General features: G+C 42.4%; 2 protein-coding genes across 2 annotated transcripts; one reads left to right on the top strand and one right to left on the bottom strand.

Annotated features, from left to right (window-relative positions):
- The first annotated feature begins 88 nt into the window (after nt 1-88).
- On the top strand, nt 89-5,627 carry LOC114043134 (gonadotropin-releasing hormone II receptor-like). The gene is made up of 3 exons (XM_027862099.1): nt 89-835; nt 4,142-4,352; nt 4,922-5,627. The coding sequence occupies exons 1-3, from the start codon at nt 326-328 to the stop codon at nt 5,332-5,334; spliced, it is 1,134 nt and encodes a 377-aa protein (XP_027717900.1). The 5' UTR covers nt 89-325; the 3' UTR covers nt 5,335-5,627.
- Nucleotides 5,628-5,718: 91 nt separating this feature from the next.
- On the bottom strand, nt 5,719-7,546 carry LOC114043133 (RNA-binding protein 8A). The gene is made up of 6 exons (XM_027862098.1): nt 7,252-7,546; nt 6,998-7,057; nt 6,826-6,903; nt 6,505-6,641; nt 6,032-6,168; nt 5,719-5,913 (listed from the first exon to the last, which is right to left on the bottom strand). Exons 1-6 carry the CDS (start codon nt 7,316-7,318, stop codon nt 5,868-5,870), a joined length of 525 nt encoding a protein of 174 aa, XP_027717899.1. The 5' UTR covers nt 7,319-7,546; the 3' UTR covers nt 5,719-5,867.
- Nucleotides 7,547-14,817: the final 7,271 nt, after the last annotated feature.

The following is a 14,817-nucleotide window of genomic DNA, read 5'->3' as shown; positions in this document are numbered from 1 at the left end:
GAGTGCTGAGCCGCAGCCGCAGTGACCTCCAGCTGCGGAGCGGGCGCCGGACCGCGGCGCACCCGGGACGCAGCACCGGAGAACTCGGCCAGCCGGGTCTGGGCACGGAGCAGGAGGGCCAGGGAAGCCCCCCGCGGGCTGGACAAGTGCATGGGACCTTGAGTTCCGGTCAACGGGGCGGAGCTGGACACGCAGCAGCCAAAGATGGGGAGGGTTCCTGAGGCTGGCGACCGATGCGGTCGGAGACCACGATGACCGGCACCAGCCCCTGGCCCGGCGGGGGAAGGGATGGGCTGCCCGAGCCGGCCGCTTCCCCCCTGCAGCTATGTCCATGGGCAATGACACAGTCTGGGGCTCTTCAGCCGGAGAGGAAGCTTGGGCGGGAGCGGGGGTCGAGGTGGAGGAGTCAGCGCTTCCCACCTTCTCAACCGCCGCCAAGGTCCGAGTAGGAGTGACCGCTGCCCTGTTCCTGTCGTCGGCTGCAGGGAATCTGGCTGTGCTGTGGTCAGTGACGCGGCCAAGATCCAGTAGACTCCGTCCCTCCCCTGTCCGCCGACTTTTTGGCCACTTGGCCGCTGCAGACTTACTGGTCACTTTCGTAGTCATGCCGCTGGATGCTGCGTGGAATGCCACAGTGCAGTGGCTCGCTGGAGATGTTGCTTGCCGGACACTCATGTTCCTGAAACTGCTGGCCATGTACGCGGCTGCTTTTCTGCCTGTGGTCATTGGACTTGACCGCCAGGCTGCCGTGCTCCATCCTCTTGGACCCCGAGGGGGTGGGCGAAAGCTGCTGGGAACGGCCTGGGGGCTTAGTTTTCTGCTTGCCCTGCCCCAGGTGAGTGACCGAAAGAGTGTAAGCCGGAGGAGTCAAGGTATTACCTACCTACCTACCCTACCCAGGGAACTCAAGGAAAAGATCTCTTTTACCTCTTCTTTGTCCTTCAACGTTTATTTACATACAATTTACGTAAAATTGAAATGCAGAGAGATAGCCCACCCACCCCTGGAAGGGCTATCTGCTCCGTCCCGCTTTCCGTTTTTCTGTAAGGCTTCTCTCTCACTTTCCAGTGGGTCCCCCAAACTTCAGTTTCTCTCTTCTCACTTTTCCTCCAACTCTACCGTAAACGAGGAGAGGCTATTGTAGCAGGAAATAAGAAAGGTTTGAAGTGAAGGAGTGAAGTAAATTGAAATCATAGTATGCAAATTTATGGTGCATGACAGAACTTGAATGCTTCAGGCAGTTCTGACGATCAAATCTTAAATCAATCAACCGGGAAGCTTCAAAAGGTTAGAGGAAAAAAAGCAACGAAAACAAACGTTTTTTTTTTTCTTTTACCAAAACAAACAAAACCCTAGCTACCTCGGTGACAGAGCAGCTGGGATTTTTCATTTTGGAAGGATCTAAGAAAAAAATGCTCATTTACAAGTACTGCACTTTAAGTACAGGTACAAAATGCTTAATGTACTTCTCCTTTGAGCTCACAACAGCACTATGAGTTAGGTAGTGCATGTAATGTTTAAAAATAAATGTTTATTGATTGAATATTCCCATTCTACAAGAGGGGAAACCAAGGCTCAGAAATATTAAGTGATTTCCCCTAGTTCACACAGCCAATGAACTGAAAAGCCTGAACTAGAATCCAAGTTTTCTGACTCTAAGCTAGTGCTGTTTTTACTGCAATAAGGGGATCTAAATCTACAAAATTATTAAAAATCACTAATTTCCACAAGACAGAAACTAGGTGGTACCGAGAGCTACAGCTAGAGAAGATATATGAGAATACTGAAAGCAATCCTAATTATGGTTTTAAGACAAACAAGTATTTTATCCAATGAGTAGTCAACGTTCCAAGTAACTCATCCTTAACTGTAAAGAAACCTATGGCTACAAGGGAAGGAGGAATTACCCTAATGATTTTCTTCTTTTATATAAAGCCAAAATTAGTTACGAACCCTGTATCAATACCAACAAACTAATAATGGTGGTTTGGAGGTAGGAGAAATATTTTGCAAAAGGGGATGTTTTGTCAGTTCCAAGATAACTGAGATGAATGTTAGTTTTTTGCTATCACTTTAATAGATGCAATTTTTTTCTTAATAAAATTTGACAATTTTAAAAATGTGTTGGTGTTTTAGAGTTCAATATATGTATAAGATGTTTAAAGTTATTAAATTGATTAGACTGCCTGCTTACATTTATTAAGTTTCCAGGTGCCAGAGACATTTAGAAGGGGAAGTTTCAGCAAAAGAAATTATGAACGTATTGAAAGATTTCTCCTAACTTGCTGTGACTTTGGATAAGTCACTTTACCTCTGGGCCTGAATTGCCTCCTCTATAAAGTGAAGGGGTTGGGGCACATAGTCTCTAAAGTCCCTTCTTGCTCTAAGGTTGTATTAATCTTTTATTGATCAAAGGAAAGAATAGGAAGACTGAGACTATTGTGGTAAATGTAAGTGCTATGGATTGCTTGGAGCCTTAATCTACTTTTAGAACATGGAGAAGGGTTAGACATCTGGTTATTTGAGTCCATTTAGATTTGCACCAAACACTGACTTTTCCACATACCCACCAGCAGCTACCGAAGGAGCTAATATAGTTTGTAAAACCCGTGGGCTTTCATTTTCAGTTTAGATAGAAGGATTAGATCCCTGGTCATTTATTTTTATCCATTGCCTTCTCCCTTCCCAAAATGGCAAGGTTGTTTCTGAGCATTAGAAGGCAAAATAAGAAAACAGTGAATACCCAGGGGAAAAAAAAAAATTATCCCTTTTATTTACAAGGAGGGTGGTTTAAAAAAAAATATTTTTTGCATTGATTATATCATTTGATCCCTAGAACTGTACTGTAAACAGCCCAGGTATTGCTTGATCACTTACTGGTCTGAGTCAGCGCTTGGTTTTCTTCTCAGCTCTGCCATTGAGACTATGGGCAAGTCAACTGTTATTAACTTGTGCTACTTACTGCACAGAGTTGTTTTGAGGGAAGTGATTTGGTGGTAAAAAGAGCTTACATATATCAATTAGCAATTTACTTAAAACCGTATGAGCTAGATAGTATAGGTCATTATTGTCATTTTATATTCAACAATCTGAGAGGTTCTGACCTGTCCAAAGGTTGATTTGGTCAACAAAGGAAAAAGGAAGGAAATAAGCATTTATATAGGGTCTGCTATGTGCCAGGCACTGTGCCAAGCACTTTACAAATATTATTTCATACTCTCACATCAACCATGCAAGGTAGATGCTATTATCCCTATTTTACATCTGAGGAAACTAAGGCAAAGGTTAAGTGACTTGGCCAGGGTCACGCACCCAATTATATCTGAAGCTGGTTTAGTATTTGATTACATTTGGTTACTAACTTGTAGAAATAGACTGGAACTCCTATCTTCAGATTCCTGGTCCAGTGTCCCCTCCTGACTACTTTACATCTTGCCACTTCCCTATCCCCAGTCAGCTCAGAGCAGATCAAAGTTCCAAGCAACTGGTTAACCCTTCAGCTATTGTCCTCCCATTTCTGTAACATTTCCTCCCCTTTCTGCTGAAACTCTAGAGGCCTCCAAGCATGATTTACCTATTCATTTAGATGCCAGGGTATTTCTGCTTCCATTGCTGGAATGAAAGCCAACAGCCCTGCAGTCTCCAAGCAAAAACAATATGCAAATGACCAACACATTTTTTTTAAAAATGTCAATTTTTATTAATACTTTCAATAGTTACAATACACGTTCTTACTCAAAGAACATTTTGTTAAATAGATTGACTGCTTAAGTAGGTTTCTGAACAGCATCCTTTATACAGTATTTTTTGTTTAAATAGAACTTATCTTGTCCACACACAGGCAAACTAGCACCATGAGTTATTGGCTAGGTGGCTAAAATGAAAAAAAAAACAAAACACCCTCCTCATACGGGTCAAGTTTTGCTAAAACAGAATACAGCTAAATTTGGGGACACACAAGCCTTTAAGTGGATGTTTATACTCAGTTTTGTTTTTTTTTTGTGGTTGGCATCATGGATATACTGTTGCCCTAACCAATACTGCCCTATTAACTTGCCTGTATGGTAGGGGTGAGGGGATGGTAGTGGGAATATTATGACATAAGGTGGAAGTCTTTGTTTTATACTGCACCCCACTCCAGCTGTTCCTGTTTCATACTGTCCGCCGTGCTGGCCCAGTCCCCTTCATTCAGTGTGTCACCAAAGGAAGCTTCAAGGCCCGATGGCAAGAAATCGCTTATAACCTCTTCACCTTCTGTGGGCTCTTCCTGATACCTCTGACAGCCATGGCAATCTGCTATGGTCGAATTGTATTCAGTGTGTCCAGACACCGAACTGGGAAGGGGGAGCATGGTGAGCCTCCAATCCCTAGATCCTGATGCTCATTGCCCAATCCATAGCTTCAGTTCCAATTTCCACCATGAAAATCTTCTAGTCTTTAGCCCATAGTGAGAGCCTAATCACAACAGTACTCCTTAACTCCAGCCCATTGATATGGGGGAAATCAGTAAGAATCCAAACAGTCCTAATGGTATCTGGTCATTCTTTAAAACCCAGGTTCACAGGGTGGTGGTACATGTCACCGACCACCATCTCCCTTGGCCATGGGTAAAGGTTAGAAAGGGTGATAGGGGGAAAGGAGCGGGGCTAGTCAATTTTATATTCTACAGCAGTACCCCATACGCTGGCCTGAAGTCCTTTCCCTAGCATGTCTCTCCTCCCTAAACCCTGTTTGGAAAGGTGATTTGTACCCTCAGTGAGGTGTGTTTGTGCATGTGTACAAGAATAATATAGTATTCATATGTGAGCTTCAAAAAGAACTGCAATCTACATCTATCCATCTCCCTCCTTCCATCAGCTTGCCTCATGCCCACCTAGTGCCTAGTAAGGGAATTGACAATTATTCATCTCTGACTCCCCAGCCCCTGCTGGTCAGTTCGCTCTTCGTCGTTCCTTTGACAATCGCCCCCGTGTGCGGCTTCGGGCCCTTCGACTATCCCTACTTGTCCTGCTGACCTTCGTTATCTGTTGGACACCCTACTACCTGCTGGGTCTGTGGTACTGGTTTTCTCCCAGCATGCTAAGCAATGTCCCCCCTAGTCTCAGCCACATTCTGTTCCTCTTTGGCCTCCTCAATGCTCCCCTGGACCCCTTACTCTACGGGGCCTTCACCCTTGGCTGTAGAAAAGGACACCAGGAACTTGGCTCAGATTCTTCCCGGGGGGCAAGGAGCTCTTGGAGAGTCCCTCAGCAAGTGGTTCAGGCACCTAGGCAGCTGGAAGCCAGCACAGATGATAGTGGAAAGACAGGAAAAATGGAGGAAACATCTCTGTAACTCTTGCTGAGATCCTTTTCTTAAATTCTAGCCCCAGCCTCTAACCACAAAGTAATAAAGAGTAACTATTTTTTTTAGAATCCCTACCTTGTCCCTGTAGCCACTCCTACTCCTTACCACCTACCCCGGTCAAACAGAAAATATGGATGGCACATGAGTCTCCTGGTGGAGAAGATTCTTCTTCCACCCCTAGTAAGGGAAAGAATAAGAACATTCTAGACTTCAGTAATTCAATACTTGGAAGAACATCCTTGATATTTCCCTTAATGTTATAGTACATTTCACTCTCTTAGCTGGAAGAGGAATGGGTTTTCACTACTTAGTCAGAAAAAGCCTGGGTTGCCTCTCTGGCTTTTTACCTGATATGTTTGATTCTCTCATGTGTAGAAAAGAAAACTAAACTGTTTATTCACAATGCAAAAGAAACACTTAAGGAGGCGGGAGATTAAGTCAAAGTCCCATCCCAGCCCCTTTCCTCCAAGGCTGGATGGAGGCACACTGATTCTCTGGAGAATGACATCTGAGCAATGCTGTCAGCGACGTCTCCGGTCCGGACTCCTACTCCGTCTTCGGCCACCTCTGAAAAGAGAAGGAAGAAGGATAGTCTGTCAGGGTGACTAGATGGTGAACCAAGTATTATTCTGTTTGTTTCATCTGTATACATCCAATTCACAACCACTTGCTCTTTCCTCCTCACCTCCTTTTGCCTTTGGGTGGCCCCCGAACAAAACACCAGTCCACACTTATGGGTTGCCCCATCATATCCTGGCCATTGAGTCCCTCCATGGCAGCCTGAGCCTCCTTGTATGTTTCATATTCAACTAGCGTATACCCCTTGGGGAAAGGACAAAAAAAGACATCAGACATTCCCTATCCATACAAAGCATGGTAACAAATCCATCTTGGTTATCAAACCTAAACTTACATTATTAAACAAACATCCAGCCCTGTAAGTTTTTGTTGAATGAATGTGCAGCATGAACTTACCACTTCTACTGTGTTCCTGTTGTCTGTTACAATGTTTGTCTTTGCCATGTATAACTAAATTAACTTTCAGTGTTACTTTAATCCAAATTTGCTCATCATTCCCCATTCTGTAAATACTCAAGCTCTGACTGCCCCCCTCCATCCTGTATTTAGAGAGCTGTAGGGCCCAAACTTCAAATTTACTTTGAGGTATCCCGTTCGCCGGTCCAGGTTGAGGTGAATATTCTTGATTTCCCCGTACTCTGCAAACTTGTCATGTATGTCTTCTTCGGTGGCCTCCTCATGGACCCCAGTCACAAAGAGAATCCAGCCCTCAACAGCTAGGGAGTCAGGGCACAGGAGGGGAAAGCGTCAGAACTTACACCTGTGGCTCCTAGAGACCCCAGGATTCAGCACGCAGGGGGTCTGGGGAAGACGACCAACAAGGAAGACCACCCGGGCTCCCTCCCACTATTTCCCCTCGGGACGAGGACCCCACTCGTCTCCCTGCCTCTGGGCACTCACATCGCTGCGGCCCGGGTTCATCTCCATCCTGCTCCACACTGTCATAATCCTCCCGCATTCGCGCCCGGGACCCTTCCTCTGTAAAGCACATGCAGCAAGTCTCAGAAAATAACGGCGGCCCACCCAGCGGCCCGAGGGCGGCCCCCCTCGCCCTCCTTTCCCCTGGTCTCACCTGAGCCGAAGCCGCGACCCTTGCGTTTCTTGGCCTTCTCCTTCAGTTTGTGAATACTCTCTGGAGGGAAGGGGAGAGCTGGGTCAGGGAGGGCGGCCCGGGGTCCCGCTGGGCCTCCCACCCCTAAGGCCGGCGGCGCGGCGCGGCCCGGCCCGGCCCGGTCTCCCCGGGTCTGCCAGGGGAAGAGGACCCGCCCCCCGCCCCTCCCCTTTCCGAGGTCCGGCCCCTCTGGCCCCAGCACACCCGCTCCGCACCGTCCCCATCCTCGTCCATGGCGAAGTCCTCGCCTCCGGCCTCATGAAGGTCCAGCACGTCTGCCATCTTGCCAGTTCACGGGCTCCTCGGAGCGGTTCTGCAGCAAGGCACGATGGGACAAATGGCGGGGGAAAGAAACGCCCCACGAGGTGTTGTTGACTGCTTGGGTAGCCAATCGGGCGACTCGACTCTAAGACTCTCTCTTCTCTTTGGCGGAGACGCTGCACGCTCGCGCACTCTGGCGGCTTCTGGGCTGGAGGAGTGTGCGAGGAGGAATCTTGAAGGCAGGGCTTCCTGGGAAGGCCCGGAAAGCAGATCACGTGATTGGGGGCGGGGATAGGTCTGGGCCGCGCCTGCGCCTCGCTTGCGTCCTGATCCCTGCGCGTTCCTCCCTCCCCCTCTCACGCCTGGCGGCTGCTTCCGGTCAGCGAAGCACAGCAACCCTCCGCCGCTTCTGGAGCCCGCGGCTTTCTTAGTCTTTCTAGCGATTCTTCGCTCGGTGGGCTTTTCTTTCTTCTCTCCTGAAAGGAAAGACCGAAGAAGGGGCGGGAGAGGGCGCCATCTTCATTTCGGAACCCACTTTCCCTGCCGAGCCGGGCGCCCGGTGGCCGGGCCAGAAACCTCAGGGCTGCGTCTCCTCCAGAAAAGAATTCTTGTAAATAAACAAAACCTGGGTCCAAGGAACTTCGTTGCGCCAGAGATTCCTTAGCCTCGCCTGGTCTAGATTACATGAGAATTGCCTCCGATAGCGTCTTCGGAAAGGGTTAGGTGGTGTTCCTAAACCAGTGGCCTGGAAGGGAGTCCAAGACTTCAGTTTCTTCCGCATTTACGCCGTAGGGATTCCTCCCAAGTCAGTCTCCCAAGCCCCGAACTTCATCCCCTTCGGTATGATCTCACCTCCACAGCTGCTGTGCACTCACACCTTCGCTCTAGTTTGGTTCGCACCTATTCTCTCCTTTCTTTCAGGATCACTCCGCGCAGTCGCATCTCATATCCCCAGCCTCTCTTAATCATCTTTGTCAACAAACTTACTCAAATCTCCTTTATCTGAAAACCCTTTCGTGTAACGACCACATTCAGGTTAAGTCTCTCCTCCCTCTAACTGAGAAAAACACCAATCTACAGGCTGCCTCAACTCTCTCTTCCTGGCTATCAAGACTGGGAGATACTTAGCACCCTCGTTTTGCAGATAAAGAAACTCAAGCTTGACTTTGTGCCATAATTGGCCCCCATCATACTACTGAAATAGCTCTCTCCACGATCACTGATGAGTTCCTTATGGATTTCTGTTCTCGACTTTGACACTGATTCAGCATTTGATACTTAATACTCTTCCTGCCTCTTCTCTTTCTTCATGTTCCTACCTCTTTGACATTCTCTCTTCCTGGGTCCTCATCCTTCACCGTGAATACCGTCGGCGTTCATTCTCTTCTGAATCTAGTATAGGTCGCCTTTTTACATTCTCTCCTTCAGAAATTTCATCTATGCCCACGACTTCAATGATCATATCCATGCAAATGACTCCCAGACTATTTCCAGCCTTTCTGCTATCTCCAGTCTTGTTTTCCCAAGTTCTTAGTTGATGTCTCCATTCGATTGACTCACTGTAGATCAAATTTAGTTATTTCCAAAGTTGAACTTCTCTTCGCTCCCCAAATCTAACTCTTCTCTTATTTCTTTTTAAAAAATATTTTCCCCAATTACATGTAAAGACAATTCTTAACGTTCATTTTTAAAAATTTTGAGTTCCAAATTCTCCCCCCACTCCCCGACTGTAAGCAGTTTGATATAGGTTATACGTGTGCAATCATGTAAAACATTCCCATATTAGTTATGCTGTGAAAGACAAGGACCAAAACAAAAAGCAAAACAAAACAAACAAACCGACACACAAAAAAAGTGAAAAATAGTATACTTGGATCTGCAGACTCCATTAGTTCTTTGTCTGGAGGTAGATGGCATTTTTCATCGTAAGTCCTTTGTAATTGTCTTGGGTTATTGTATTGCTGAATATAACTAAGTCATTTACAATTGACCATTGCTCAATATTGCTGTTACTGTGTACAATGTTCTCCTGTTTTTGTTTTCACTTCACTTATCACTTCATGTAAATATTTCCAGGTTTTTCTGAAATCAGCCTGCTCTTCATTTCTTATATCACAAACGTATTTCATTACAATCAAATACCACAATTTGTTCAGCCATTTTTCAATTGATAGGAATCCCCTGAATTTACAATTCTTTGCCACCACAAAAAAGATCTGCTATAAATATTTTTGCACAACTAGATCCTTCTCCCACCAACATCCCCCCTTTAAAAATTTCTTTGGGATACAGACCTAGTAATGGTATTGATGGATCAACGGGTAGGCACAGATTTATAGCCCTTTGGGCATAGTTCCAAATTGCTCTCTAGAAGGTTAGATTAGTTCACAACTCCACCAACAGTGTGTTAGTGTCCCAGTTTTTCCACATCCCCTCCAACATTGATCATTTTACTTTTCTGTCATATTAATCAATCTGCCAAATGTGAGGTGGTACCACAGTTGTTTTAATTTGCAGTTCACTAAATCAATAATGATTTAAGGCTTTTTTTTGCATATGACTGTATAAACAGCTTTGATTTCTTGGCCTAAAAACTGCTGTTCATATCCTTTGACCATTTATTAATTGGGTAATGACTTCTATTCTTATAAATTTGTATCAGTTCTCCATTTTGAGAAATGAGGCCTTTTTCAGAGACACTTGCTATAAAAATTGTTTCCCAGCTTTCTGCTTTCCTTCTATGTTGGTTGCATTGGTTTTAGGTAAAAACCAATTTAATTTAAAGTTTTTAAATTTAAATTTAATTTTTAAGTTTAATTTAATTATATATTTTAATTTAATTTGAATTAATCAAAATTATCTATTTTACATGTTGTAATGCTTTCTCTTTGTTTATTCATAAATTCTTCCCTTCTCTGTAGATCTGACAGGTAAACTATTCCTTGCTCTCCTAATTTGTTTATGGTATCACCCTTTATTTTGTATCTTGAAACTTTGCTGAAGTTGTTATTTCAACTAGTTTTTTAGCTGATTCTCTAGGATTCTACAAGTATACCATTACATATAATTATATATATATATATATATGCGCTGCAAAGAATGATAGTTTTGTTTCCTCGTTGACTTCCAATTCCTTCCACTTTTTTCTTCTTTTATTGCTATAGCTAACATTTCTAGTGCAATATTGAATAATAGTGGTTACAAATGACATCCTTGCTTCACCCCTAATCTTATTGGGAAATAAAGCTTACTGATGGTTTTAGATGCTACTTATTAGTTTTAAGGAAAGTTCCATTTATTCCTATGCTCTCTAGCACTTTTATTGGGATGTTGCATTTTGTCAAAAGCTTTTTCTGCATCTATTAAGATAACCATATGATTTCTGTTGGTTTTGTTATTGGTATGGTCAATTATGCTGATAGTTTTCCTAATATTGATTCAGCCTCCCATTTTTGGTATAAATCCTGCCTGGTCATGGTGTATGATTCTTGTGATATATTGCTATAATTTCCTTGCTAGTATTTAAAATTTTTGCATCAATATTCATTAGGAAAATTGGTCTATAGTTTTGTGTTTTTGCAATTCCTGGTTTTGGTATCAGCATCATATTTGTGTCATAAAAGGAATTTTGTAGAGCTCCTTCTTTGCTTATGTTTCCAAATAGTTTATATAATATTGGAATTGTTCTTTAAACATTTGGCAGAATTGACTTGTAAACTTATCTGACCCTAGGTATTTTTTCTTAGGAAATTAATTGATAGCTTGTGCAATTTCTTTTTCTCGGATGGAATTACATATTCTATTTCATCTTCTGTTAATCTGAGCAGATTATATTTTTGTAAATACACATTTCCATTAGATTGTCAGATTGGCAAATAATTGGGCAAAATAGCTCCTAAATAATTGCTACCTAGCTCCTTTGCCTTCCCATCTTTGGCACTAGTAATTTGGTTTTTGTTTTTGTTTTTTGTTTTTTTAAATAAAATCAGCTCCTAGTTTTATTTATTAGTTTAATGATTTTCTTTCAATTTTATTCACTTCACCCTTGATTTTCAGGAATTCCATTTTGGTGTTTAATTGAGGATTTTTAATTTGTTCCATTTCTAGTTTAATTGCATGCTCAATTCATTGATTTGCTCTTTATTTTATTGATGTAAGCATCGAGATATAAATTTTCCCCTAGGTACTGCTTTGGCTGCATCCCATAAATTTTAGTATGTTGTCTCATTGTTTTCATTTGTTTTTAATGAAATTGACTATTTCTATGATTTGGTTTTTGACCCACTTATTCTTTAGGATTAAATTATTAGTTTCCAATTAATTTTAAATCTTTCCATGGCCCTTTATTGAATGTAATTTTTATTGTGTTATGATCTGAAAAGGATGCATTTAATATTTTTGCCTTTCTGCATTTGTGAGGTTTTTATGCTCGAATACATGGTCAGCTTTTGTGTAGCTGCCATGTACCACTGAGGAAAAGGTATATTCCTTCCTATCTCTATTTTTCTTCAAAGGGCTATCATATCTAAGTTTTCTAAAATTCTATTCACCTCCTTAATGTTTTTCTTATTTTGTTAGATTTATCTAGTTGTGAGAGGTGAAAGTTGAGTACCCGACCAGTATAGTTTTACTATTCCCCCCTATAACTCATTTAACACCTTTAAAAATTTGGATGCTATATAATTTGGTGCATATATGTTTAAGTACTGATAGTACTTTATTATACCTTTTAGCAAGATATAGTTTCCTTTCTTATTTCTTTTAATTAGATCTATTTTTGCTTTTGCTTTGTCCGAGATCATGATTGCTATTCCTGTTTTATTTTAACTTCAGCTGAAGCATAATAGATTCTGCTCCAGCCCCTTATCTTTACTCTGTGTGTCTCTCTGCTTCATGTGTGTTTCTTGTAAACAATATATTGTAGGATTCTGGTTTTTAATCCACTCTGCTATCTGCTTCTGTTTTACGGGTGAGCTCATCCCATTCACATTCACAGTTATGATTACTATGTATTTCCCTCCATCTTTTTTTCCCATTTGTTCTTCTTTCTCTCTTGATTTTCACCCTGTCCTTCCTCACCAGTGTTTTGCTTCTGACCACCTCCCCCAATCTGCCCTGCCTTTTATCAGTCCCCCCATTCTCTGCTCTCCCTTCTCTCCTACTTCCTATAGGGTAAGATAGATTTCTGTATTTGATTCTGTATGTTATTCCCTCTTTGAGCCAATTCTGATGAAAGTAAAGTTCAAGTGTTACCCACTCTACCCCCACCCCCCAATCTTTCCCTCCATTATTAACAGGTCTTTTGCTTCTCTTCATGTGAGATAATTTACCCCATTCTACCTCTCCCTTCCCTGTTCTCCCAGTACAATCCTCTTTCTCACCTCTTAATTATATTTGTTATTTGGATATCATCCCAAGTCAATGTATATGCACACCCTCTGTCTATGTATACTCCTAACTGCCTTAATAGTGATAAAGTTCTTAAGAGTTATAAGTATCATCTCCCTGTATAGGGATGTTTACAGTTTACAGTTTATAGTTTAACTTTATTGAATCCCTTGTTTTTTCTCTTTCCTGTTTACCTTTTTATGCCTCTCTTGAGTCTTGTATTTGAAAATCATAGTTTCTGTTCAGCTGTGGTCTTTTTATCAGGAATGCTTGAAAAGTCCTCTATTTCATTGAATATTCATTTTTTTCCCCTGAAAAATTATGCTGTTTTGTTGTGTAGGTGATTCTTGGTTGTAAGCCTAATTCCTTTGCCTTCTGGCATATATTCTAAGCCCTATGATCCTTTAATGTAGAAGCTGCTAAAACCTGTGTAATTCTGACTGTGGCTCCATGATATTTGAACTGATTCTTTCTGGCTACCTGCAGTATTTTCTCCTTCACCTGGAATTCTGGAATTTGGCTATAATACTCCTGGGAGTTTTTATTTTGGGACCACTTTCAGGAGGTGATCAGTGGATTCTTTCAGTTTCTGTTTTACCCTCTGATTCTAGGATTATCAGGGCAGTTTTCCTTGATAATTTCTTGAAATATGATATCCATGTTCTTTTTTTGATCATGGCCTTCAGGAAGTCCAATAATTCTTAAATTATCTCTCTTGGATCTGTTTTCCAGGTTAGTTGTTTTTCCAATGAGATATTTCACATTTTCTTCTTTTTTTTTCATTCTTTTGATTTTGTTTGATTCTTGATGTCTCGTGGAATCATTAGCTTCCACTTGCCCAATTCTAATTTTTAAGGAATTATTTTCTTCAGTTAACTTTTGTACCTCCTTTTCCATTTGGCCAATTCTAGTATTTATGAGTTGTTTTCTTCAGTATATCCTTTTCCATTTTTTGTGCTTCCTTTACCAAGCTATTGACTGTTTTTTCGCGACTCTCTTGCATCACTCTCATTTCTTTTTCCAATTTTTATTCTGCCTCTCATTTGATTTTTTTTGGGGGGGCTAGGCAGTGGGGTTAAGTGACTTGCCCAGGGTCACACAGCTAGTAAGTGTTATGTGTCTGAGGCTGGATTTGAACTCAGGTCCTCCTGAGTCCTCTAGGGTCATTTAATTTTTCAAATCCATTTTGAACTATTCCAGGAGTTTTTTGGGGAGCCCAAGACCAATTCGCATTTTCTTTGAGGCCTCACATGTAGGCATTTTGACATTGTTGTCCTCTTCTGAATTTGTGTTTTGATCTTCCTAATCACCATGGTAACATTCTATAGTCGGGTTTTCTGGGGTTTTTTTGGTTGTTGTTGTTGTTTCTTGCTCATTTTTCCAGGCTATTTCATGACTATTAAAATTGGGCTGTGTCCCAAGCTTCTGTGCTAGGGGCCTGGAGTTTGGTCTGGCTTGCTGCACCGGGCCTCAAAGTTGACCTGCACTGGGGCTCAGGGCCAGCTGGCTTGCGTAAACTCCACTGCCTACACTGAACTGTGCTCCCCTTTGACCTAAGTGAGACAGACCTTTTCTGCTGACCTTTTAGGTTGTCTGGAGCTGGAAAATTGCTTTAACCTGTCTTTCTGTTGGTTCTGCTACTCCAGAATTTGTTTTGAGGAGCTATTTTATACTTGTTTGGAGGTGAATTTGGGAGAGTTCGGGTAAATTCCTGTTTTATTCTGCCATCTTGGCTCCGTCCTCTTTTCTCTTGAAGTCACTACCATACTCTCACAGTTACTGAAGCTGGTAACCTTGGAGTCATCTGAATTTTCCCTTTTCATCATCCTACACATCCAATAAAGTTTAAAAGTCTTGTCATGTTAACTCTGCAATAGCTCTTACAAAACCCGCTGCCCTTCAGTTCCTACAACAACTTCTCTCATTTGGGCCCTCATTTTGCCCCCCTTAGACTCCTATAATAGCTCCTATCTGGTCTTTCTTGTTTCCAGCCTATTCAGCTCTCTAGTCTAACCTTCACATAACTACCAGAGTTTCTAGTGCACTGTTATCATGACTCTAATAAAAAATCTTCAATGTCCCTTCATTGCCTACTGGATAAATACAAAACTACTACTCCTGGCATTGGTCTT

The sequence above is a fragment of the Vombatus ursinus genome, unplaced genomic scaffold (genome assembly GCF_900497805.2).
Source record: "Vombatus ursinus unplaced genomic scaffold, bare-nosed wombat genome assembly UNPS02014768.1, whole genome shotgun sequence".
In the NCBI taxonomy this organism is placed as follows: domain Eukaryota; kingdom Metazoa; phylum Chordata; class Mammalia; order Diprotodontia; family Vombatidae; genus Vombatus; species Vombatus ursinus.
The sequence above is the reverse complement of the archived record's forward strand: the minus strand, read 5'-3'. Positions and strand labels throughout refer to the sequence as shown.

What these genes read in the sequence shown, in the direction of transcription:
- LOC114043133 (XM_027862098.1), bottom strand. Translation starts at nt 7,318, where the DNA reads ATGGCAGACGTGCTGGACCTTCATGAGGCCGGAGGCGAGGACTTCGCC. An exon ending in TGAACCCGGGCCGCAGCGAT is followed by an intron (nt 6,642 to 6,825) that starts GTGAGTGCCCAG and finishes CTGACTCCCTAG; the next exon opens with CTGTTGAGGGCTGGATTCTC. An exon ending in GGCGAACGGGATACCTCAAA is followed by an intron (nt 6,169 to 6,504) that starts GTAAATTTGAAG and finishes CCTTTCCCCAAG; the next exon opens with GGGTATACGCTAGTTGAATA.
- LOC114043134 (XM_027862099.1), top strand. Translation starts at nt 326, where the DNA reads ATGTCCATGGGCAATGACACAGTCTGGGGCTCTTCAGCCGGAGAGGAA. An exon ending in TTCTGCTTGCCCTGCCCCAG is followed by an intron (nt 836 to 4,141) that starts GTGAGTGACCGA and finishes ACCCCACTCCAG; the next exon opens with CTGTTCCTGTTTCATACTGT. An exon ending in AACTGGGAAGGGGGAGCATG is followed by an intron (nt 4,353 to 4,921) that starts GTGAGCCTCCAA and finishes CTGACTCCCCAG; the next exon opens with CCCCTGCTGGTCAGTTCGCT.